Source organism: Nuphar pumila, chromosome 7 (assembly GCF_984573655.1).
Source record: "Nuphar pumila chromosome 7, dmNupPumi1.hap1.1, whole genome shotgun sequence".
In the NCBI taxonomy this organism is placed as follows: domain Eukaryota; kingdom Viridiplantae; phylum Streptophyta; class Magnoliopsida; order Nymphaeales; family Nymphaeaceae; genus Nuphar; species Nuphar pumila.
The window spans coordinates 33,542,272-33,569,042 of NC_143255.1; the positions used below are offsets into that span (position 1 = coordinate 33,542,272).

A 26,771-nucleotide genomic window follows, 5' to 3' on the forward strand; every position below is an offset into this window, starting at 1 on the left:
CCGGTCTGGATCCATGTGAGGACCCTCATAATATGGATGGAGTCTGTTTCTCACCATGTTTATTTTTGTCCTTTTCTTTTCAGAAAAGATGAAGTTTATTTGGGACGTTCTTCCTAACCAAGTCTGGATCCAAATCCAGCAAATAAAGGCTTTCTTATCTGACTACTAATCCAAATCCAAATCCGTTTAGACTACATCCAATTATATCCAACTCCAATCTGACCGGCCGAGTACGACAACCCTAACCTGGACCCATTTATTTAGCTTAGTTATAAGCTTATGGGATCTTGAAGGAGCTCATGAAATGGGTTGGTCGGATATAGGATCTGGGTTGTCCAAACTGGACCATTTCAGATCCATAGAATTCCAGAAAATATAGTAGAGAACTAGGGACGGTTACACACCATTTTTTGGGGGGACAGTTTGAAAAAAAGAAATTCAAAGATTAATCCGTCCATGCAGAGATTAAGAAACAATTAAAAGGGGATTAACTTTGAGACGGTTTAGCCAAAGTGAAGAACTGAAAGTCAGAAACGTGGACCAATGACAAACCGCCACATCTGCACATTAAATATTTATCCCGTCAGGTTCGATAGCTCGGGGGAGACGTTTAATTTTTAAAATAAAAAAAGTAATTAAGAAATTTCCTTACCTATGGCCAATGACTAAAATGACCTCCATTTTTCACATGGACATTATCCCTGTTCTTTTATGGAAAGACAAGCTCAATGCTTCAAGGTTCAGGATTCAAAATCCAAGATCCAAGGTTCAAACTCACGCATGCCACACCAACTTGGCAAACTTAAGTCATCAGGAGACTATGGTGGAATTAGATTCAATCCGATTCAATCCAACCCTTGGAAGGGTGGCCAGTCATTGGCTCATCTTGCATTTATTAAATTCATTTAAAAAGCTATGGAACCTGGACTTGGATGTTGTGATCGCATGTGAATTGGTCGGGTATGGGGCGGATCATGGTTGATCGCAATTCGAGAAAGAGTTTATGGAGCACATCCAAATCTTAGTTCAGGTACATGCTATATATCAGTCTATTGGATGCAGTAGAGTTGGGATCCAAATTTTATGCAGCAGATCCGGTTACTAATGCAGATCTGGCAGAAAACAATGATACAAATCTGAAAAGCAGGGTCATATGGTAAGTCCGAATCTGAGCAGACTACTGATTTGGATTTTTATTTTGAGATCCATAACAAAAAAAGGTATCTTGCATTCAAATTGGATATCCAACAAAATCCGATCCATTGTCACACTTGAGCTTGGACTTAGATGAGAAGATCAAGACCCACTTGGCTACTCATTCTTATTGTATTAAAATTCATACGTAAAACGGTGCAACAAGATCTGGACCTACTTAGTTGCCTACCTTTACTGGAACTAATCTACACATAAAATGATGCAACCAGGTTTGACATTATTACCAAACTTAGTTTTTTGAATGTCTTTTTCTGGGGTTGGGAGCAGGGAGCCCCATACCATATAGCAGACCATGTTTAAACAAATGTAGAAGGAGGTTGCCAACACTGCTAAATGGATTCAATACAGTGGGACCCAAACATCCCAATCCCACAACCACCTCTTACTACCCTCTTGGTCGAAGGATAAAAAGGTCATTATAAAGTCAAACGTCTTTTGTGACCTTGACCAAGAATCCAACTTCCCACTTTTAGAAATTTTGGAATATTTTCAACTAGAAAAAAAAAATCAAACGAAAAAAAAGAGTAAATAGTGACTTTTTTAATCAGTTTTTGTTTTTATTTCTTCTCTTTTTTCGTTTTTTGCTCCCGTTTCTCTGCAGCTGCTGACTTCGAGGGTGTGTTCGCGGGCTTGAGAGAGAAACTCTCTCTCTCTCTCTCTGAATTCCTATTGTTTCTTTCGATTTCTCGATCTTTTTCGGTTCTGGGAGGTTCGTGAAATGATTATGAAAGAAATCGGTGGCCTCGTGGGAGAACCAATTGTACGTTTTTCTTCTCCCTAGAAACCCTGATTTTGGAGAAGAGAGAAGAAGGGTTTAATTTTGGTTTGTTGAACTCTCTTGTTTATTTCGTGCTTGGTTTTGCGTTCGTTACTTGTGTTTTGTTGTTGTCAAAGTTGGTTTTCATGATTTTTTCTTCTTCTTTGTTCTCTAGGGTTCACTGTGGAGCAAGAAATGAGGTTGGTGTAGAACTGAAGGTGAGATTGAGTCCGTGTTTCTCTTGGAGTTGTTTTGTTTTCTTTTGGTTTTGATCTTTGCTTTCTGCAGTTAGCTTCATGGTTAGTTCAGATAATTGAGTTAATTTTGTCTTCAGGTTTTGGTGATTTTGTTTCTTGATTGCCATGGTCATCAGTTTGTTCATTACCATCTTTTTCATCCAAAAAAAGCAAACTTTGGCTGTTTTTTCATTGTTGGATTGTATTTACCCTCAAGTGAATAAGGGATTTTTTTTGGTCGTTTGATAACTGAAAATTGTGAAGTATTTGATGCCTGTGGGACACAAGAAGTTGGCTGTTACCCATTACAGGATACTAAGGGAAACGGTGTATATAATGTTGTATATATATAATGTCATTTGTTTTACTTTGCCTCATAAGAAAGATGCAACATGTTGACATCATTCTCTCTCGAAATCTGGGTCGATATGAAGACTGAAGTAATAGGTCATTTATGCGAATTCATATTTCATTTTTGGTTGTTTTATGAAATATGGGATCTGAACTTTTATGTCAAATTATCCTTCCTACAGTGGTTTGTATAATTGGGAAAGGTATATGACACTTGGGAAAGTAGGAAACGTTTCTATCTGCATGAGTGTGCTGGGTTGGAGCTTGACATGATATGGGGATTGTCAAATTTGGTCACACTGATTGGTGGAACAGATTTTCTCGTTCATAAAAGTGCATTCATTTTTCCATTCCCTGATTTCTATCATTATCTTTTTAGCCTATATTACAGGCTGTCTTTATGTAATCTGTTCTTACTATCATCTTCTACTGGAAATGTGCATTTGTCGGTATTATGTTTCTAAATAAAGCTTAACAGTAGAAATACAAATAATTGGGACAGATTCCCATAAGTTACTCCTAAATCTTTGAGGTTTCATTAGTTTTTTTGGTGTATGGATTGTCGGGAAAGTTGAACAGAATAGCTGACACCAACCTTTGTTTTGATACAAGAAAATGCCTTTGAGAACTGGAATTCGATCATGTACTGTGATGACTTTTGCATAATAAAATTTTGGTCACATAGCCTAAAGATGACTGGGTTGCTACTCTCATTTGTGGTGGTGGAACGGATTTGCATTCCATGTTCTTTACTTAGTCAGGATAATTTCTTGTGCAAATATTTTCCTACTTGTAATTGTAAAGTTCTTCAATTTGGTGTAATTCTTGCCTCTGATTGTTAGTCAAAGCAATAATCTTGTTCCACAGTTCAGATATAATTAGAATTAGGAGGCTTCCAGCAGGACTAGTGGCAAAAGATTTAGTGTGATTGGGGAAAGGATAAAGAAAAAGCATTTGTGTTATTCTAATTGAGGGGACAAAAGAACTTTTTTCTTCCATCTGTCTTATTCATGGCAAGTTCATCATTTATCTTCCATAAGTATTTTGACTAATTATAAGCCCTAAATTCAGGTTCTTTTTTTCTTTCTTTTTTTGGTGAGGGACGGCTTCCCTTCTTTTACTTACTGGTGGAAGTCCTTGTAATGAAGTGCCAAATGAAAAGAGCAACGTCTCCAAGCGAAAGCACGGAAGCACGCACATACATAAGATGCCACTAAAGGGCAAAATAAACCACAAAAGTGGTCAAGCACAAAAAGAAGATAAAAAATATATCTCACTTCATAGAATGCTTCAAAAGAAGCTTAAGGAATACATGGGGCTGAGCCCCTTATTTATACACAGCAAGGGACCCAAGGAGGGGCTCCCATAGAGTCGTTGGAGCCCCTCCAACGGTCATATTTATGACTGTTGGAGGGGTCCAACGACTCTATGTGGACCCCTCTCAAATGTAAAAAAGAAAAAGTAAAAAATACAAAAAAAAGAAAAAGAATAAAGGAAAAAAGAAAGAAAAGAAAAAGCATATCAAGGATATGCGTGTACAGGTGAAATGACAGAAATACCCCTGTGGGGTTTTACAATATATATATATATATATATATATATATATATATATATATATATATATATATATATATATATATATATATACATCATATTTTAACACCCCCCCTCAAACACACGGTGAAATCACCGAGAGTTTGCTAAGGAGGAAATAGAAGCGAGGCGAAGGCAAGGCTTTGGTGAAGAAGTCCGCCAACTGATATTCGGTAGGAACATATGGGAGTTGAATGGTGCCACGTAGGAACTCATCTCGAACATAATGACAGTCCATCTCAATATGCTTCGTTCGTTCGTGAAAAGTGTGATTGCTAGCGATATAAATGGAGCTCTTGTTGTCACAGCATAGCTTTGAGGGAGTTGAGAATGAGACACCCATATCTTTAAGTAAGCTTCTTAACCATATAATCTCAGTTGTGGTAGTGGCCATCGCACGATATTCGGCTTCAGTAGATGAGAGAGAAACTTTACGCTGCTTTTTACACCTCCAGGAGATAAGTGACTCCCCAAGAAACACACAATAACCTGTGGTAGAAATACGATCATCGGGGTTACCCCCCCAATCAGAGTCAGTATACGCAAGTAAAGTAAGAGGTGAAGAAGAGGATAAGAATACTCCCTTAGTTATGGAATCTTTTAGATATCTGATAATCCTCATTACTGCTGCCATGTGAGTGGTGGTAGGAGCAGTCTGAAATTGGCTTGCACTATGAACTGCATGGGAAATGTCAGGCCTGGTAATAAATAAATATGTTAATGATCCAATCAATTGACGATAAGGCGTGGGATCTGCTAAAGGAGTGCCATCATTGGCTCTCATCTTGGCATTGATCACTTCTGGAGTCTCCACCCTTTTGTCATCTGTTAGCCCAGACCTAGCAATAATATCAGAGGCAAGCTTCGTCTGAGATAGGACATACCCCTTGGGGGAGTATGCAACTTCAATTCCTAAGAAATACCTCAAAAAACCCAGATCAGACATATCAAAATTTTTCTTAAGAATATTTTTAATAAGATCAATACCTTTCTTATCATTACCTGTGATAATCATATCATCAACATATAATAACAAAATGGTTATGTATTCATTAGAGGATTTAACAAACAAAGCAGTATCAGTGTAACATGAGGAGAAACCATTATCAAGAACTACTTTGCTAAAAAGATCATACCACGCTTTTGGCGCTTGTTTTAACCCATAAAGAGCTTTGTTTAATTTTAGAATATTGTCTTTCCCAATTTCAAGACCCGACGGAGGATCCATAAGAACTTCTTCACATAAAGTTCCATTTAAGAAAACATTTTTAACATCAAGTTGGTATATAGGCCATTGTTTGATGGATGCTAAAGCAATTAAGGTTCGTACACTAGTCATTCTGGCCACGGGAGCAAAAGTTTCTTCATAATCAATCCCATATTCTTGGGCATAGCCTTTTGCTACCAAACGAGCTTTGTATCTTTCAAGAGACCCGTCACATTTAGTTTTGACTTTATATACCCATCTACACCCAATTGCCTTCTTCCCTAAAGGTTGAGGAATAATGCTCCAGGTTTGGGCCTTGTGAAGAGCCTCTAGTTCGATTTTCATGGCTTCAATCCAATGTGGGTGATCTTTAGCTTCCTTAAAAGATGTAGGTTCGTGATACGAATGTATTAACATAAGACAAGCCCTATAATTCGGAGAAAAAGATTCATAGGACACAAACTTTTGTGGTGGCCTACTGGTACGAGAAGATCTCCTAGGTAGATTGTTGTCAGTAGATTCTTCTAAAGAGAAGTCTTGAGAGTATCTGTCAATAGCAGGTTGATGTTCATTTCCTATCCGTCGGGTATAGACATTTATATCATTAAGGTTTTCATTTTGGGAGGTATTATCATGTTGTTGTATATCATTATAATGTGAAATTCCATCACAACTAGTATCACAAGAAATAGCCTCAGGAGACTCAATTCTAGGAGCTAAGTCAAATAGAAAAGAATAATCGATGTCTTCCTTAGATGTGTGGATATCGAAACCATTTTGTTCTTCAATAAAGTTTACATTTCTCGACATATATAATTTATTGTTTCGAATATCAAAACATCTATAGCCTTTTTTATTCTCACCATAGCCAATGAACACACATTCAATAGCTTTAGGTGACAACTTATCTTGTCCTAAACTAAGTACAAAACATTTGCATCTAAAGATTCTTAATCTATTAAAATCGGGAGTAATTTTAAATAATTTTTCAAAGGGCGAAACATTTTTCAAAGAGGAAAAGGGCATACGATTCACAAGATATGTTGCGGTAAGAAGAGCTTCGGCCCAAAAGTTTTTAGGAACACATTTAGACACAAGAAGAGTTCTTGTGGTTTCAATTAAATGCCTATGTTTCCTTTCCGCAAGACCATTTTGTTGCGGAGTTTTAGGACAAGATCTTTGGTGCAAAATTCCATTTGTTTTAAAATAATTTTGGAAGTCTTTAGACATGTATTCTCCTCCTGAGTCGGATCTAAAAATGGTTATATTGTGTTGGAATTGATTTTGAACAAGAGCGTGAAACTCTTTAAAATTAATGAAGACATCAGATTTATTCTTGATAATATAAACCCATGTGTATCTAGTAAAATCATCAATAAAAGAAACATAGTAAGAGAAGCCTCCTTTGGACATAACGGGTGCCGGTCCCCATACATCGGAATGCACAAGTTCAAAAGGCCTTTTTGACACAAAATTGCTATGAGAATATGGAAGAGAGTGAATTTTGCCAAGAATACAATCATTGCATGTAAATGTATTTGTATTACAAAAATTTTCCAAAAATGGAAAAAGGTACAATTTGGAAATACTAGGGTGCCCAAGTCTCTTATGCCAAGTCTCAATATCTTTGGATTGAACATGATTACAAAATGATTTGGATGGCAAAGACAAAAAATCCATATAGTAAAGGTCCCCTCTTCTATGGCCTTGCCCAATCCGCTTCCCGGACCGGAGATCCTGCACATAGCAATGGGTTGGTGAAAAAGAGACATTACACTCAAAATCGGTGATTTGAGAGACGGAGAAAAGATTTAGATTAAGTTTTGGGATGATTCGGATTTTGGGAACAAAAAATTCTTTGTTTTGGTCATAAATTTTCTCAAGGTTTCCAATACCCTCAACATTTAAAGAAGTTCCATCGGCGGTGGATACATATGATTTAAACTTATTGAGACTTGGTTTTGACAAAAGTGATGCATTTGGAGTCATATGGAAAGAGGCACCCGAATCAAGAATCCAAGAAGACATACCTGGGAATGAAGAAATGGCGGCACCGGAAGTGGAAGGTGAGGATGATGATGTAGAGGCGTTCATCTTCATAAATTGTTGGAGAGTTTCGGTTAGATGAGCGATGGAATCCTTTATGTCACCATCCTTCTTTGAATCTTCATTGATGATTGGAGGAGTTTCTCCCACGGAAGCTACCTTCTTCTTGAATTTAGGGCAATCGGGACGAATATGGCCCGGTTCATTACGATTATGACAAATGATTTTCCTTCCTCCACCATTATTCTTCCAAAAATGTGGTGGTTTATATGATCTTACATTGTTGTCGGGTCTAGACACGGCATGTACTTCATCAACATCCTTTTTCAAGGCCAAACGGGTTTCTTCTTGACATAAATCGGCCAAAATATCGCTTAGAGGAGTAGAGGCTCTATGAAGTAGAGATCCTCTAAGTTGTTCAAATTCGGGACGAAGCCCATGAATAAATTGAAAGAACCTCTCTTTTTCCATTTGCTCTTGTCTCATAGCAATAGCACTTCCTTCCCATTGCGGTTCGAGAAGGACAAGTTCATCTCATAAAGAGGATAGGGCACTATAGTAGTCCCTAATGCTCATATCACCTTGCTTGGTAGCTCTTACCTTTTCTTGAAGAAAAAAATGCCTAGCAAGGTCTCTTTGAGTGTACATACCTTTCATGAAAAAACATGCTTCATTAGCCTTCTTGAATTTAGCAAGATTTGCACAAATCTTCAATTCGACGTTATTCATGAACCATGCTAAGATTTTAGCATGTTCACTTTCCCAATCTTCCATTTTAGAAGAGTAATCAAGAATAGCCTTTTCTTTTTCTTCTTCATTCAAGGCTTTTTCTTCACCTCCTTCAAATTTAGTTAACTTAAGTTGTGGTTCCGGAATGGTTCCACATACATAACCCTAAAGCCTTTTACCTTTGAGATTATTCTCCATAGCGGCCGCCCACATGCGATAATTGGTCCCATCCAATTTGAATGAGAGATCGATTTTTGCATCTTTGTTGGCCATTAGAAGAAAAATTTATAAGACAAGAGAGAGAAGAGGTATTACTTGTGAATGGAGGATCCAATGAAGCCTTCTTAGCCAAGGCTCTGATACCATGTAATGAAGTGCCAAATGAAAAGAGCAACGTCTCCAAGCGAAAGCACGGAAGCACGCACATACACAAGATGCCACTAAAGGGCAAAATAAACCACAAAAGTGGTCAAGCACAAAAAGAAGATAAAAATATATCTCACTTCATAGAATGCTTCAAAAGAAGCTTAAGGAATACATGGGGCTGAGCCCCTTATTTATACACAGCAAGGGACCCAAGGAGGGGCTCCCATAGAGTCGTTGGAGGGGTCCAACGACTCTATGTGGACCCCTCTCAAATGTAAAAAAGAAAAAGTAAAAAAAAAAAAAAAAAAGAAAAAGAATAAAGGAAAAAAGAAAGAAAAGAAAAAGCATATCAAGGATATGCGTGTACAGGTGAAATGACTGAAATACCCCTGTGGGGTTTTACAATATATATATATATATATATATATATATATATATATATATATATATATATATATATATATATATATATATATATATATATATAGATAGATAGATAGATAGACACGTAGACATATATATATCATATATATGTATATGTGTCGTAATCGATATATATAGATATATATATATATATAAATATACATCATATTTTAACAGTCCTACACATGTTCTTTTTGTCTCAAAAAGCCCTTACAAGGTCAGTTATGCTTAGTCCTCTATACTTGTTTGACTAAGTGTGATCTCTATAAAGGTTCTCATGTGAGGATAGTTCTTCTTTTACTTTCTGCTGGAAGTCCTACTAAAACCTTATCAAATCTAAAAGTCTATTTCAGAAATATTTTTAGAAGGAATTTTTTTTTATATTAGCAATAAAGACTGATTATCCCAGATCCTATTAAAGTGTTGTTGTCGGTGGTTGGTTAGGACATATGACCCTTTTCTGATATCCATCCTCAGTGATGAGACTCTTGCCGGGTGCTCCAATATAATGCTCTTTTTCTGCCATGAACCTCATTTCAGATTTGTTTGAGAAAATAAACCTTCATGGATTCTGTTGTCTATGCTGAACAACACTAGTTATGCTGGTTTGCAGCCTTGCTAATCATATGAGGCAGGGTTACAAATGGGTCAGATTCTGGAAGGGACATTTGCAAATTTTGGCTGTCCCAGATCCAAACTAATCCGATTCCCCAATTATTTTCTGATCCGAAATCCTAACCGTTTCCATCCCTAATATGAGGTAATTTGGAGTAACATAGGAACTACCTTTTCACTTCTGAAAAAAATTAACAGGAATCTCACTGCTAAAAGTGGACAAATGGAAGAGAAAAGCAAAACAGAAGAAGAGGGGGAAGGGGCAATTAAAAGTTTGAATTTCTCATGAAAACTGGGATAAGTTTAAATCCTTCATATTTTAAATTGCTCGAAATATTGAAGGCATTTGAAGGGACTTTGTCTAGGATTCTAGGATACATAAGTCTACTATGAGAGAATCAGAACATATTGCTTCTTCTAGTTTTTGTTGCTGGAACTGTGCAACTGCTGGGTGGGGGGAAGCAAGGTGGTTGGTTTGGTTTTGTTGAGGGTGGTGACAGTCAAGTTAAGGATTTCATCACATCCAACTTATTGCTCCAAAATTTGTGTTGTTTTAATCACATCAAACAGAATTTAGGTCATTGTTTCCTGAGGCAAAACCTTGCTTTCAGCTCTTTCTCTAAAACCATTCTGATGGCGTTACAGGTTGATAATGTAGACTCCAACTTCATTCATGGTTTTCAATTTTAGGTTCCTAGGATTTCTTTTTCCTGTGATGTTTCCCAATTCCAGTGGTGTTTCTCAATTACATCTTTTTGACCGAGTGTTTGCTGCTCAGGACATATATTGGAAGATTCAAACAGAGGGCTGTTGTTTGGTCATAGCAGAATCCATGGAAAAACCTATCTATGTTGTGTTGTACCTCTGCATGCTGCAAAGGAACTAAGGACAACAGTTTCAATCTTATATATTTTGTAATTCTGTTTTATTCCTGCTCTTTGCTGTTGTACTTTTTCCTTTTGAAGTAAATTTAGTTTGGAGCATGCTGTGGTCATGTAGCTGAGGATCTTCAGAGAAATGAAGTTTTTTTCCCTTTTTGGGAGAAGTGGCAGCCAATAGGATTGGCAATATGTGCTTTTCAAAGCTTTTCTGGCTTGAGGATCCTATTGTCCTTATTTTCTTTGACATGTTTGTTGCCATGCTTGAAGAAAGAAAATATGTCTTCATATGAAATGACATGAAAAGTCTGAAGCACTTGGTTTGGGTTATGGTGATCGGTTGATGTTCTTGGTGCTTTTTCTTTGGCTATCTCTAGTATCTTAGGCTTTTATGAGGCAAAGTGATTGGGCAAAAATGCAGTAGATGTATATCAGTTTACACATGCCTACCTGTGATTTTTTTGAGGTATGATGTATGAAGTTACAAAAGAAGAAGGGCAAAAAAACAGGTGGATAGGGTTACGACTACATTCTAGGCTATGTCACATAGGTGCGGGTGCGGATGCAGCACTTTAAAAAAACTTGGGTGTGGGGGTGCGGAGAGGAGAGGGTGTATATATATGTATATAAAAATTAACAGTTTTAAGTTAACATTATATATATATATAGAGAGAGAGAGAGATAAAACTGGACTTGGTTGGAGTTAACTGAATCTTCTTTTGGAAAGAAATGGGCCTCAATGTGGTTGACTTCACCTGACACAAAGGAAGCCGTGTCCAAGTGTCGCACCTGCATGGGTGCGGGTGCGATGCCGGTGTGGTGCTGTGTTAGAAGAGGCCATGTTACATAGATTTTGGGTCAATTCAGTGGTCCCCAGTTGTCTGATGATAGTTATGGTCATTGCCAATTCTTCAATCTTTTTTCATTTATGAACTGTAAAGGCTGGATTTGATTTGACTGCAAAAGTCCATGGTTAAGAGTTTGGGAGAATACAATTATTGTAAGAAGATGAGACCCACAATCAAATCTTCAAATGATACTCACAAAATATCTCTTACAAGAACCACGAAGGTTCATAAACAATACACACTCACAAGAACCACTAGGGTTCATACAATATACCCAAAAAAGGGTATGCAAATCAATAGAAAAAATATAATCTTCATTCAAATGGAAAAACACCCTTACAAAAGAATGCATTACAAAGGGGAGCAGCCCCTTATTTATAATACAAGAGGAGCACAAGAGGGAGTTGTTGAGCTCCCAACTGCTCTAAATAGAGCCGTTGGGAGTCCAACGACTATCTAAGGCTTTCTACTTTTTGACTTTGGTCAAAAAGTAAAGTCTACAAATGTCAAAAATTAAAAAGAAATAAACTAACCTGACTAGTTTCTAACTAGATTACATAACTAAGTAAAAAGACTAAAAAGAATTACATGAGATTACATTATGATATTACATTTTTTAACAATTATCGCCACTGTAATCATTTAGCACAACATTTTTTTGATCAAAGTGAGCCTGTGGAGGCTATATTGGGGTCACATCTGATGATAACCATGGGTTAGGCCAATTCTTTGGTTGAATCAGCCACACTGTTTCTTCCCAAGATTCTTATGAAAAAAAAAGTGAGTTATGAGCAAGACTGCGAAGTTGTAGGTTTTGCAGCAATTGATACGCAAGTTTCTTGACAATGGCTTTTCAAATGTTGAGCAGTTAATCACTTGATGTTCATATGTTACATTATCCACCTGTAACTTGTTCCTGTAACAGTTCATTGTTTGTAGAGTTAACCAGTGACTTAGAAAAGGTGATCAATGCTTAGGCAGGTCCACTATTGTCCAACGAATTATTTTTTAGCTTTTGAATGCAACTTGTATTTGATATAGTTCTCCTATTTTCTTGGAAATATTTATTCATGCGAGTGATATTTGCTGGAATCTGAACAGCCTTTTTCATTATGACAGGGTGACAATTGCTCGTCCTTTAGGAGCTGGAAGTTTCTGCAGAGGAGTTGCTTCACAGTGGCATGAGTTTGCATTGCTAAAACATTTTTTTACTTTTGTTGCCTAATGTTAGTGGCATGGATGTGCTATTGTGCCAAGAACTATCTCCTCTGCTGTTTGAAGTTTGAAATCTTATCAGAAGAGCAAAAATTTGCAAACTCATCCACCGAAACTATCTGAACTCTGAAGCAGATAACTGCAGTATTATGGATGACTATATTGATCATTTATTGTCCTCCCAATGGGTAGACATGAATCCAACTGGGAGATCAGCCTGGATTGCCAATCCAGCGGATCAAGCAAATGGCTTGCTTGTTGATCCAGTTGGTGTATATCAAGGAGATGATAAGAGCCCTCCAACCAGCTTAGTTTCACCTGGTCATATTATTGGGAGCTCTTGCACTCAAAGAATCAATAAGATTGCAACTGATGGTAGTGTTGTTCAACTTGTTTCTGAAAATGCAAACCTTAGCCATGACAAAGGGTTGGTGTCAGGTCAGCAATGTCAGCATAAGAACATGTCTCATGACAATGGCCTCCTTATGCAGAGAGGAATCGAGGATAGAACATCAACTGGATCCTTCGGTTTTCAGTTGAACAAATCAAGTCAAATTGTAGTGCCTCATAGTTCAGCACATATTCTTCCCATTTTTGGAGGATCAGCAAAATCAGCCAGTGCACTGCCTGAGGCAGGTTCTGTTGGAAGCAACACGGGCGAATTGTCAGGATATCCAAAATCACTTGGAGATGCCCATTCTATGTCTTCGCTTCCATCTTCATGGAGCACATCATATTCAGATGTTTCCACATTACCTGCAATGTTGGGGTTAGGGAAGCTGGATGATTTTGATTTGCAAGGAAACTTTGTAGAAACTGATGTAGATCTTCTTGGCAAGAGATACGTTGGAGACAATATACCTGTTATTTCTGTAAGTGATGACCTTTTTAGAGGGATCTGCAATACATGTTCTCTTGATTTGCATGTGTGACTTATTTCATCTGAATATATCTATTTCACTAATAATGCAGGAGCCAAAAGGACTTCAAAGTGATCAGTTGTCCTCTTTTGTTTCTGGACCACAAATAACACTGCCACAAAATGTTGCATTGCAACCTCAACCTAAAGTAGTAGTTTTTCCCTTTGGTCACATAATCTCTTACATGAATTGTTTGTTTTACTGTTTTCATTTCATATTGTGAGATTTTGTTGCACCTTATTCTTATTTAGTTAGCACAATCTGGCGAAGTAAATTCTGGGAAGCACTATGGCAACCCTACTTTTGTATCTCAATTGCAACCTACATCTGCTACTAGTGGTGGTTGCAATGGAGCTGTACGGCCACGTGTCAGAGCACGTCGGGGGCAGGCCACTGATCCACACAGTATTGCTGAACGAGTGAGTGTGTATCCACTTGTAATTTCAAAGCCTTAAATATGGTACTGTGACAAAATTCATGTCCTTAGTTCTCAATCTTGGCTGGTCTTAATAGTCAGTCAATGGGTAGTCTATTCTTTGGCATACCTATATTATTTTAACCATTTGGGGTTTGTGCTTGTGTTTTTTAACCTGGATGTGCAGCTTCGGAGGGAGAAAATAGCTGAAAGGATGAAGGATTTACAAGAACTTGTCCCAAATTCTAATAAGGTATCTTTGGATATAACTTTCCAACAGAACTGCTTTGCATGATATTAATTTTTTCATTTGCTTTAATGATGTAGCCAAGATCTGTGGATTCTTGTGAACCAGACTGTGAACTAGGCATTTCCGACACTTTTTCGCAAATACAACCCTGCAGATGCATTCGGCATGGTCCATTTGCTAGAAATAGACTGTCGGATCATGTATTTTTGATCAAAAATGTGATTTTTGGGTACTTGAATATTTGTGAAAATTCTGAGCCATTGATTTTCAAGCCTTAAAAGATCCTTATCCATTGTAATCGGATAATCCAAGAATCTGTTTTTATAAAACCAAGCATCTAGATCACATCCGTACGATGAATTTAAGAAAAAAAAAACATGAAAATCTCGGTTCATACTCCAGTTAACATATTCTAGTGACCCTATATATATACTCCCTGATATAGACTATTGAATCTTTTTCAATCCAATGGTTGTGCTAATTTTGAATAAAAATATGCATTGTATTTATGAGGTTTGCCATGTTTTTTCATTTATTATGGCTACAAATCAAGTACGAGGTGAAGGGTTTCAATTTTCACAGCTTCAAGTTAATAAATGCAATGCATGTTCTTTTTTCTGCAATAGGACAACCCTTGGATCGAATAAAAAGATCCAACAGTCTATAATAGGAAGTAGATGCATCCGGTGCACTGTTTCATTACTTATATATATGTATTGCTTGTTGAGTGCTTTTGAAATCTATTGCTTTTTGGGTTTTGGATTGTTGTCATTTAATTGAGATCATTAATGGACTATATTTGAATTTGACAAAAATATAGAACAGCTTGGGTAACTTGCTACATCGATTGACCCAGGTGTACTGCATAGGCTGCGTCGGCACTGATAGGCAGATCCATGTCATTATGTGGTATAATTTTGTTTTATTTTTAGTCACGAGTATCAGTCTCATCTGTTTCTCACTGACGGTTTTTCTTAGAAGATTTTTGTAAAGAAGGTGGGTTTTCTTGGGAAAAAATCTCAGGAAAGTCTTGGGAGCTTTGAGGAAAAGAAAAAAAGGTGAAAAAAAAATGCAAAAGAAAATAGAAAATGACTTAAAAGTGTTCTTTTCCCTTGCTCTTTTCCCATTCTTCATTCTTCATCTTTCTTCCATCCATCTATCCATCCTTTCCTTTCTTCTTTCTTCTTTCTTCTTTCTTCTTTCTTCCCTTCTACCTTTTGTCTATCTGTTTCTTTCTTATTTTTCCTTTCTCATTTTGGAATAGGCCTTTTTAAAACCCTAAGAGGCTCGACAAGACTTGAAAATAAGTCTTTTGTTAAGACCTTATATTGGTGAACCCTTGACATGATACATGCTTCAAATTTACCCCTCAAAAGTTTTAAAAACCAAAACCCAAAACCCAAAACCTTTTTTTTAAATACAAATATTGTGCTTGACAAAAACTCATCTGAATGTCGATTATAATTGCTTTGTTTTTTTTTTAATCTTTCAAAATACAGTCACTGTCCAATATTTTTTTATAATTATGTTGTTTTGGTTTGCTAAATGTTTAGTAGATGTTTTACTGGATTTGTAAGTTTTCTATTTTTGAAAAGATTTTGAAATAAAAACTTTAAAAACCTTTCAACTTTTGGGAGAACTGTTGATTTGATTTGGTTTTTGAACCACTATGGGAAAGGCGGGTTTGCCTTTTAGTGAAGCTTTCATTCATAACCCCTGTGTTAGTACTCTGTAGCCTATATCACACGGACTCTTCTAACAGGGCACTGCACTCGCGTCGCACCCGCACCTAGGCGGGTGCAACACTTGGACACAGTTTCCTTTGTGTTAGGTGAAGTCAACCACACTGAGGTCCATTTCTATCCAAAAGTAGATTCAGTTATCCGTAATCAAGTCCATTTTTATCTATATTATATATATAAAAATACATAAATGCACACACATACACGTAGTGTTAACTTAAAACTGTTAAAAATTATATATATATATATATATATATATATATATATATATATATATATATATACCCTCCCCGCACCCAAGTTTTTTTAAAGTCCCGCATCCGCACCTGCACCTATGTGACAGTCTGTAGCTGTCTTTCTCCTCTATCTATAGTAAATCCACTACTTCCCCCCATCTCTCTCTCTCTTGTCTTTGTTTGTTTGTTTCTTTGCATATGAACTTCAAAATCTCCACTTCCCGTGTGAAATCATACGCCTCTTTTTTTCTTTCAACTTTTACTGATCCCCTTGTTCCTCATGCCGCTTGCTTGTCTTGAACTCTTCCTATGCATCCTAGTTCTCTTGCAAGCTATGTCACATGGGTGCGGGTGCGGGTGTGGGTGCAGGTGCAGGGGTGCGGGAGGGTATATATATATATATATAAAGTTTTTAACAGTTAACACCAATAACACTAATGAAATAAAAAACAATTATCATAATATCATCAAATCAATTAATCATCATTCATGCAATAAATCAAATTAACAATGTACAATTCTATTCTTCATAATAAAAACTAACACCACAATTAAATTAAATTTTTTTAATTAGTGGTAAAAGAAGCATGAGGTAACATCATTGCATTAAACAACACAAAATATAATTGTTATTTATATCATAAATGAATTACAAGGTAAGGGAATAACGAATCTAAGGCCTAAGTTGGATGATCACTTCCATCATCTCGTATTCCTCTTAGTCAAAGATGCATCTTCTTCCTCTTATCAAACTCATATCATATTGATTGGATAGAGAGGTTGTTGACCTTACCAGTGATTGCAGAAAGAGGGGGAACTTTAAAAAAGAAAGAATAATGGAAGAAATAACCAAAGCAGAATAAGGAAATGAACAGAATGCAGTAAATCATTTGAAGCATGGCAGTGTGTGTGGCAGAAAATTGCATGAAAAATGGAGCAAAGTGAAATGGCTACATTATATTTGCTTCTTCTAGAAGAAAATTTTCTAGCTCTACTGCAAATACCACATGGTATTTCGAGTAAGATTTCAGAAAACAAGAAAATACAAATCTATCGAGATTCATTCAAATACAACCCAACAAAGATTTTACAATCACAACACTGTCATATTCACCAAGAATTTATGAAACTTGAGAAAACAAGGAATTCTTTTAATTCCCCATGTCTTCTTTTCTTTCAAGTTCCAAGATCTTCCCCAAAAAAACTAAACTTAAAAATCTCCCAAGAAATTCAAGAGAATGGAGTCTGACTCAATTGGGCCCAAGATACCGAATGAATATTCATGGTCTTTACACCCTTGAATAGGAGACGGAGAGGAGAGATCGAAGGAGAGATTGAGAGAGAATGCATACCTAGGTTGGAGAGGAGGCATCGCCGGTGGGTTGGAACGGTGATACCTCGTCGCCACGTCAGGGTGTTGGATAAGATGGGTCGGGAGGAGAGGAGGTTGAGGTCGCCGCGTCGGGGTTGGGAGGAGAGGGCAAATTTTTTTTCCCTAATCCCCCCTCCCAGCCCATTTCATCGGGCTTCTGTTTTTTTTTTTAAGTTCAAAAATTGGATATTTATGACCCTGGGTGCGTTGACTGCACCCGCGACGCGAGTGCGGCACATGGCCAGCTGAATCCCTGTGACATAGCTTGCAAGCTGTTTATCCTTCTCACCAAGAAGGAGCTTGCTTTGCATGGAGAATAAAACTATTTTTCATGGTTTGAGTCATTTTTATTGATACAAATTTATGATTATTATTTCATATTTTAAAGCATTAAAAAATGAGTTTTTTGAACCTCTGGAAAAATAAGAAACTCTAAGTGCTCCTTTTATCATGTTATTATCATTATCTTTTTAATGATATTTTCTTGTGCTTATCGGCGGTTTCAAGAATTCCTTTAAGAACATGATGTATTCATATCAAACATATTGATAACTATGATTTTATACTTTTATAATATATAACAGTTCGGAACGCGAGAGATAAGGTATATAAGGAAGTTTATGACAAGTTGGATACCAAAGAGGGTGAGAAGGATATTTATAGGATTGCAAAAATGAGAGATAGGAAATCGAGGGATCTAGGTATGGTTAGATGTATCAAAGATGAAACGCAAAGGGTTTTAGTCAAAGATGAGGAGGTTAAGGAGAGATGGAAAGATTATTTTGATAAGCTATTTAATGAAAGTCATGCTCAGGATCTTGGAGACTTTTCCATTCCTTTTCATGAGATGAATCGTGACTTCATGCGCAAGATTCAAAAGAAAGAAATTGCAGAGGCTTTGAAGAAAATGAAATCAAGAAGGGCAGTTGGCCCAGATGGTATACCTATCGAGGCTTGGAAATGCTTGGGAGAGAAAGGTTTAGAATGGTTGACAAATCTTTTTAACAAGATTTGGCGGACAAATAAGATGCCTAATGAGTGGAGGAAGAGTACTTTGGTGCCTCTATATAAGAATAAGGGTGATATACAAGATTGCACAAACTATCGTGGTATAAAACTCATGAGTCATACTATAAAACTTTGGGAGAGGGTGATTGAGTCTAGGTTGAGGAAGGTTGTCATGATATCGGAGAATCAATTTGGTTTTATGCCTGGAAGATCTACTATGGAAGCTATACATCTTCTTAGACAACTTATTGAGAGAAATAGAGAGAGGAACAAAGATTTGCATATGGTTTTTATTGATTTGGAGAAGGCTTACGATAGAGTACCTAGGGACGTTCTCTAGTGGACAATGATGAAGAAAGGTGTTTCTCTCAAGTACATTAGTATAATTAAAGATATGTATGAAGGAGTAGTAACCAATGTCCGCACTTGTGGAGGGGTGACAACCAATTTTCCTATAACGGTTGGGTTACATCAAGGATCTGCTTTAAGCCCTTTCCTATTTGCTATAGTGATGGATGAGCTTACGAGATCAATTCAAGAAAATGTGTCGTGGTGTATGTTGTTTGCTGATGATATTGTTTTGATTGATGAGTCTAGAGCTGGGGTTAATGCTAAGTTAGAATTATGGAGACAGACATTGGAAGCAAGAGGTTTTAAGTTGAGTAAGAGTAAGACAGAATACATGGAATGTCGATTTAGTAAGCAACGAAATAGAGATGTGAGTGTAGTGAATCTTGGTGAGAAAGAAATACCGGTGGATGATTCTTTCAAATATTTGGGATCTATCATTCAAAAGTATGGAGAAATTGATGGAGATGTAAATCATAGGATAAAGGTTGGGTGGATGAAATGGAAGAGTGCAACTGGAGTGTTGTGCGATCGTAGAATGCCATTGCGGTTGAAGGGAAAGTTTTATAGGACGACTATTAGGCCCGCTTTACTATATGGTACGGAATGTTGGGCTGCCAAGAGACATCATATTCAAAAAATGAGTGTAGCTGAGATGCGTATGCTGAGATGGATGTGTGGAAATACAATAAAAGATAAGATTCGGAACGAGGAAATACGTAAGAAGGTAGGCGTTGCACCCATTGAAAATAAGATGAGAGAGAATCGTTTACGGTGGTTTGGACATATTCGACGAAGGCCTAATGATGCCCCAGTTAGAAGGATGGAAAAATGGGAAAATATATTAGTTAAAAGAGGTCGGGGCAGGCCTAGGAAGACATGGATGGAGGTGATAGGAAAGGATATGAATGCTTTGAACCTCACCGAGGACATGGCATTGGATAGGAATGAATGGAGGAGAAGGATTCATTTGGAAGACCCAGAATGATTTTCTTTGTTGGTTCATATCGCCGACCCCAATTGTTTTGGGATGAAGGCGTAGTTGTTGTTGTTGTATAATATATAACTGTTGAGAAATGGAAACCTGCCAAAAGCGTACCAACCCTACCCATTAAGAATTTTTTCTGTGCTTTTTCAAAATTTTGACCTTACAGATGTGTTCAGCAAGATTGATTTACTAGAAATTGACACTTGTATTATGCATTTTGGATGGAAAAAATGGTATTTGAAGCCTCAAAAATTTATGAAAATTGTAGACCATTGGTTTTTGAACCTTGTAAAAACCTATCCATGAATCGAAATCAAATGATCCAAGTGTCAATTTATAGTAAATCAATCATGATGAACACATCTGTAAGGTCAGAATTTTGAAAAAACACAGAAAATTGATGGTTCCAAGCAATCGGGTACCATCTGGTAGGGATGCAGTAGGGTAGCTTCCCACTACACTATAACTGCCTAATGTTTTATGCTGAAGTCCCAAATTTTTATCCATCCTTAAAGTGGAGTTATTTTGCCCTTTGTCCTGATGTCGGATGTTTTGTGTTAGATTTGGTCCTTAAACACTGCATGTTTGTTTGTGCAGACAGACAAGGCCTCAATGCTTGATGAGATAATCGAATATGTCAAATTTCTTCAGTTGCAAGTCAAGGTGAATACTCTGTACGTGACCCTTTTATGCCGTTTTTCATTTGTTTCATAGATGACTTAGTGCTTTTGCAAAGCAGGTGTTAAGCATGAGCAGACTGGGTGCAGCAGGAGCAGTTGTTCCCCTGATCACAGACGCTCAATCTCAGGTGCAATATTTTGTTGACTTCCTTTTAAATTTCTTTAATGTTTCAACTTTTTATTTGAAAATGGTCTGAGATGGGACATTATTTAACTGAAGAATTTAGTCTTTTTCTTTTGATAATTGCTTTTTTCCATATAATTGTGGTAGGATATTAGTGATCCTTACAAAAGATTGTGCCAGTTTTCTAACTAGCCACAAGCGTTCTAGTTTATAATTCCTTGTTTTCATTTTTGTCTTCAGTACATTAGAAGTTATCTGGAGAACGTTAACCTTTTAGTTCTTTCGGGAACTGATGAAATTGTGGCTGTCCTTTTATGTAGCCTTCTGTTTCTCATTCTGTATAAATACTGTCATTTCTTCCTTTACAACTTCTCTCAAGATTCCTTCCTTTACAAATTACAACAAACCATTTGTATGCATATGCCACCCGTTGTAAATCAGTCCAATATTTCTAGATGCATGGTTACAAAAAGATGTGGTACGACAATTTCCTTTTGAGAACAGTGTCTGATGGAGCTAAAACCAAAGTCATCTGCATTCTGACGTGGTCTTGTTATCATTTGCATTAATAATTCATCTCAGATATTTCTTTGAGCAGAGAGCAGTGTCTGGTGGAGCTAAAACCATTGTCATCTGCATTCTGACTTATGAACTTCTTCTCATGCATATTAACGAGTTCATGTCAGATTTTTCAATTGATAATGAAATTCTTGAACCTTTTTTTTTCCTTCAGGGTTCTAACAGTCTCCAACTGTCTGCTTCCATGGTCCATGGTGCTGAATTGCCTGAGTCACAGGATAGTATGGCATTCGAACAGGAAGTGGTTAAGCTCATGGAGTCCAGTGTAACCTCAGCCATGCAGTATCTACAAACCAAAGGCCTCTGCCTCATGCCTATTGCTTTAGCCACTGCCATTTCTGGTGGAAAAACTCCTTCAAGACGGACACCTAAAACCGAGGCCAGCAATGGAAACATTTCTGCCCCCACCTATTCATCTTCAGGGATTGGAATCTGGGCAGCATCTTCTAGCAGCGAGAGTGGGGTGAAAGACGTCTTGCCCAAGTGTGAGAGAGAAGAGAGCACCACCAACAGTTCCAGTGGTGCTGCTACAGTTGGCCGAGAAGATGATTCAAAACCCAAGGTCTAATTGAGCTTCATGTTTGTTTTATCTGCCCTTTTTGAAAGGCCAAAAATTCTTGTCAATTAGAATAGGAATGCAACCAAATATCTTAGAGTAGGCTATTTAGTTTTGTACTTCCACATCAGTTGTTGATATATAGATATCTATTTACTTTGTTTGATAGAATTTGGGTTCGTTTGGACCTTCTGAACTTCCTTTTGCAAAATTCTGCCTTCCCAAAAACCACATTCAGTGATCTCACAGTTGCTGCTGGAAAACAATGACAAAATTCATCATCATCATGGTCACCAACTCCAACGACACCAGTACTAATTATTTATCACTGTATGTGGTAATTGAAGTTGCAAAATTGGCTTCATAACTAAATGGTTAATGTGATAGGTTGCAGTTCCTGATTGCCCTTAGTAGACTTTCCGTTCAAGCTTCAAACATCACAACCATGTTGCCTTCTTAATGACGGGAATATGAGCATCAAAATGAGTCCAGTCTTTGCCTCTTTGGTTATTTAGAGAGAGCATTTTTAACATAAAGTCGCTGCATAGACTTGGAAATCTAGTTATATTGGGTCAACATAGGGGTGTCAACGGGTCAGATCTAGTTAGGACCCAGGTGAGTCCCAACCTGGATGACTTTGAGGAGTGGGTACTAGATTCAGACCAGAGTCTGACTGGGTCCACCATAAGAAAAAAATGTACCAGAGTCTTGTAAGGATTACATGAACTGAACCCAGTCCATACCTGATAAAATAATTTTTTTATATTGAAAAAACACGGATCTTAATCAGAACTCCGGTCACATTTGCAGCTGGTACGAAAATTCACAAACCATACCCAGCTCCATATATTAATCGGACCCTTTGGATCTAGCCAGGTATTTAATGGGTTCTCCTTTATCACCATGCCCTAACCATATAGGGTTTGGTACAGGCTTGGTCCGGGTGGAACCCGGCCCATTGACACCCCTAGGTCAACAACATAATGCCATGAAAATAGAAAGAAAGTGAAAAATAGGGTCATTTTTTCACCTTCATCATGCATGTTAGATACCAACGGGGAGTAGTGCACGTCACCTTGTGTTGGGGCATTGTAGGTTCAAAACCCAATGGTATAGTTGTATAACTTATAGGGTCTGCCTAACCCCAGCTTGCCTTTCAAAAAGAAAAAAAATCATGGATGTTAGATCCCTTTGCCGTGCCCTAGGGTCCGCAACCCCTGGTTTGCCATGGCCTTCTAGTTGACTATTGAAAGGCCAATGTTGTCAAAATTGATTTTGGGCCTGAATCGATTTTCAAAACGATTAAGAGGATCAGCTGATTCAGACTTGAACCAAATTGAGCTGAGCTGGTCAATTTTCCTTTTTTTCAATTTTAAACTTCATTATATAAATATATATATATATATATTAAAAATGGCAGGTCCGACAGATCCAACCTGAATAGGTCCGTACAACATTGTTCCAAACTACTAAAAGCATCTGCTTTAATCCAAACTGTAAACCGAAAGGCATGGCATGTTGAGTCTTTTTTTTAAGGCCTGCTGGGGTTAGACCCCTACCAGTTATACAATTATATCATTGGGTTTTGAACCTACAACGTGGACTAGCTGCTCCCCCCCTTTGGTATGGCATGTTGAGTCTCATTTGAATACAAAAACATACCCACTATTCAAGAAATAGATCCAGGTAAGGTAAAACCTGATCGAGCCCGTATCCAACCCGTCGGAATCCCTAAATTGCCCATACATGTTTATATCTCATTGGGTCAGATCAGCGTGCACCAAATGGGGTTGGATATCCAACTCATAAACTGCAATCCAAATTGTATCCATGGGTAAACTGCCTCTAGGGCCCGCAAACTTGTCACAAGCTCTAAGCTCTATCAGACCATACCGTTGGATGAGAATCAGCCTATACTCATGGCATCAGCCGATTCAACCCTAGAAACGGGCAGAATTGGCCTATTCAATTCATGGGGAATCGGGGTTGGATTGGCCCTTATTTTCATATTTTAATATCCTTTTATTTTTTACTTGTTTAATTAAAAAAAATAAAAGTGACCGCAACAGCTATATTCAGTTCGAGTCTAAATTGGTCGATTCTCCAAATTGATTTGAAAATTGATTCAGGTCCATAACCGATCTTGAAAACATTGGACATAACCCAAGCTGGCTCCGGATGCAGTCAGGTCAAACATGAATAGACCCAAATCCAAACTGTTCACATCCTTAATCAGTGCTGGTAAATAAACCAAACAGCTCGTGACTTGGCTTGGTTTGGCTTGTCACGAGCTCGTTCGTATAGCTGGCTAGCCGAACCATAAGCGGCTCATTTAGCTTAAAGCTCGAACACATGGTGTTTGACTTGGCTTGGAAGAACTATATATGTATATAAAGGAAAATGCATAAAATATATGTACAGAGACAATGATGCATAAAAAACATATACATAAAATATGAAACACTCTGTAATATATAAAATATATAGTTTAAGTGTACTATATAAAAATATGTATATTTCATGTATAAATAACATGAAATGCTTTTACACCAACCAGCTCATGTTCGGCTCGTCTCGTCCAGGGACGAGTTCGGTTCAGCTAAACATAAAAACTAGCCAAGTCACCAGCTCAATCCACTAGCAAATGAGTCATGCCCAGTTTGGTTGTATGGACTTATTTACCAGCACTATTCGGACCCTAATGCATCTGCCACATCATAAACAAATTCTGGGTATGGATCGAACCAAGCACATGCCTATATCTGCCCCATTTTAAGTAGACGGTCAACGGAATCGTTAAATACTCGGCAAGGATTTGCTTCGTTCTAGTCGGAACCACGGTAGCCCTTCTTTCAAGAAACGATCCGTATATACACCAAAATCTATATAAGATGGAGAGAGAGAGAGCCAAAAAGCGATCAACATTACTTAAAAGTGAAACTCAACAAAGCGTTGAGACCCACAAGCACAAACACAACAGCAACATGAGAACACCATTAACAAAAACAAAAAAAACTGAACACAAACAAAAAACTCATCAAGAACCACATAAATCTAGATGGGGATCGGTTGGTGGCAGCAGAAGGTCTTTGAGGTATATGCGGAAGATAGCATACACATCAGCCAAAGACCCTATGAGTCAGACGATTAAGGTTGAACGGGACATCCCGAAAAATAGCATCATTTCTGGCCATCCATATGAACCACCACATTGTAAATAACCAAACTCTCCAAATAGTCCTCCACTTCTTTTTGCGTCTAATTATAGCAGGGTCGAGGATAAGATCCAACACAAAGCGATCCTCCCGCACAACAACTGATGGAGTCCTCCAAGTTTTAGAAAACAATTATCAAAAAATTGCACACGACCAAAAAAGATGTGTAGTTTCTTCAGCCGGTCGACAAAGCACACACCAATTGGGAAACTGAAAACTCATCCTCTTGATGTTGTTATGGTTTTGTATCCGGTCATGAAGAATCAACCAAGCCAATACCTTAGTCCTCGGAGATGGTCCCTTCGCCCATAAAGCATTGTTGGAGAACCAGCCCGGCCCCAGAGGTAAAAGAGAACGGTAGACCCTATAAACTTGAAAAACTCCCGCATTAAAGACTGCCCATTGAAGCCAAGATCTGTCAACCCCTACATCCAAGTCCCTGTCAAGAAACAAACACAATGCCTTAAACCACAGTTTCCTCAAATGCAATGTGTACGGTCCACGAACCCCCCGACAAACTGCAAGTGAATTGATTTGACCATATTTCAATCGGAGGAAGTTTGCACATGCATCCTGTGAAGTATGAGCCAACCAACACTGCTTCACAGCCAATGTCACGCTCCTTTTATGCAAAGCAAAGATTCCTAAGCTAGCCATAGTCCTTGGCATAACGATGGAGTCTCATTCCACTAAGTGCCTCTTATAAAGTCCATTTACACCACGTCACAAAAACCTCGATAGGACGCACTTAAGTTGGTGGCATGACACAAACCGACATGAAAAATTCTAGAATTGCAGACAAAACATGCCTGATCAAAGTAATTCTGTCTGCAAGAGACAAATATCTGACACGCCAAGACTGGAGCTTAAGACACACCTTGTCAACAACCGGTGCCCATGATGTTGTAGAGGTTGGCTTGACTTGATAGAGAGAGAGAGAGACAGAGAGAGAAGATTAATCCAATGGCATCTGAGGGCGAATTGATGCAGGCGCTCTGGAGGATCTACATAGGAAGTTCAACAGGAAGCAGAGTTTCGAGGAAGTTGACGATTCCCTCTACAAGTTGCTCTGATTCCTACACATCCTCCTCTCCCTCCCTTCAATCCAAGGTAAGAATCCTCCTCCCCTCTTTTCCTCTAACCGTGTTGTTCCCTTTCCTTTTCTTTCTCGTTTCAAGTTTCCGTGCGTACTTCTAGTCGTTTCGATCTTGACTTTTCCGAATTTGGGAACTTTGATCAGATTTGGGTTTCTTTGATTTAATGCGTTGGTCTTGGTTGGTTTTTTGTTTCACTTGGTGAAATTTCCATATTCGATTCTATTTTATGTTTGCGTTTTGGGTTCTGAATTGGACGCTCCGATGATTTGCCGTGCAAGTTGATTTTGCGTTACGAAAAGGAAAATCTGATTTTTTTTTTCTGTTTTTTTTCAGGTTTAATCACTAATGGTTTCATTGTACGTGGTGAGCTTGAATTAGGGTTTTGTTTGATGGAACTGTGACAAATACAATAGTTACCTGAATTGAAAGTGGATATGAGAAGTGACGTGTGAATGGAAGTGGAGAAGCAAGTCTTAAATAAAAGCTTGAGCATTTATGAAGTGATTGTGTGATAAGCAACAAAGGAAATGTGCAGGAAGTGACGCAGAAGAAAAAGTTAAGATCGAATACGAAATGATGTGTAAGCTAGCAGGAAGTTATGTGGAAGCGAATATGAGCTTTGTTATATGATTAAGAATAACATATTATTATATAAAAGAGAGGAAGCGAGGTAGAATCAATTGGGAAGAGCATAGAAAGCGAGGTGAAACGATTGGGAAGAAAATGGGAAGCGTGCTTCCCACTAGCGAGAAGCATGTCCAG

At 37.8% G+C, this 26,771-nt stretch overlaps 1 protein-coding gene across 2 annotated transcripts; it reads left to right on the forward strand.

Moving 5' to 3' along the window:
• The first annotated feature begins 1,749 nt into the window (after nucleotides 1-1,749).
• LOC149831837 (uncharacterized) lies at nucleotides 1,750-21,868 on the forward strand. 2 transcript variants are annotated; one of them, XM_090014170.1, is made up of 9 exons: nucleotides 1,750-1,975; nucleotides 2,148-2,190; nucleotides 12,384-13,351; nucleotides 13,452-13,547; nucleotides 13,651-13,818; nucleotides 14,002-14,067; nucleotides 20,356-20,421; nucleotides 20,498-20,566; nucleotides 21,296-21,868. In XM_090014170.1, the coding sequence occupies exons 3-9, from the start codon at nucleotides 12,629-12,631 to the stop codon at nucleotides 21,707-21,709; spliced, it is 1,602 nt and encodes a 533-aa protein (XP_089870296.1). In that variant the 5' UTR covers nucleotides 1,750-1,975; nucleotides 2,148-2,190; nucleotides 12,384-12,628; the 3' UTR covers nucleotides 21,710-21,868. The 2 variants fall into 2 exon arrangements, with proteins under 2 accessions (XP_089870296.1, XP_089870297.1); XM_090014171.1 differs by having other exon boundaries at nucleotides 1,919-2,038.
• The last annotated feature ends 4,903 nt before the right edge of the window (nucleotides 21,869-26,771 follow it).

What these genes read in the sequence shown, in the direction of transcription:
- LOC149831837 (XM_090014170.1), top strand. Translation starts at nt 12,629, where the DNA reads ATGGATGACTATATTGATCATTTATTGTCCTCCCAATGGGTAGACATG. An exon ending in TTGTCCCAAATTCTAATAAG is followed by an intron (nt 14,068 to 20,355) that starts GTATCTTTGGAT and finishes TTGTTTGTGCAG; the next exon opens with ACAGACAAGGCCTCAATGCT. An exon ending in TCACAGACGCTCAATCTCAG is followed by an intron (nt 20,567 to 21,295) that starts GTGCAATATTTT and finishes TTTTTCCTTCAG; the next exon opens with GGTTCTAACAGTCTCCAACT.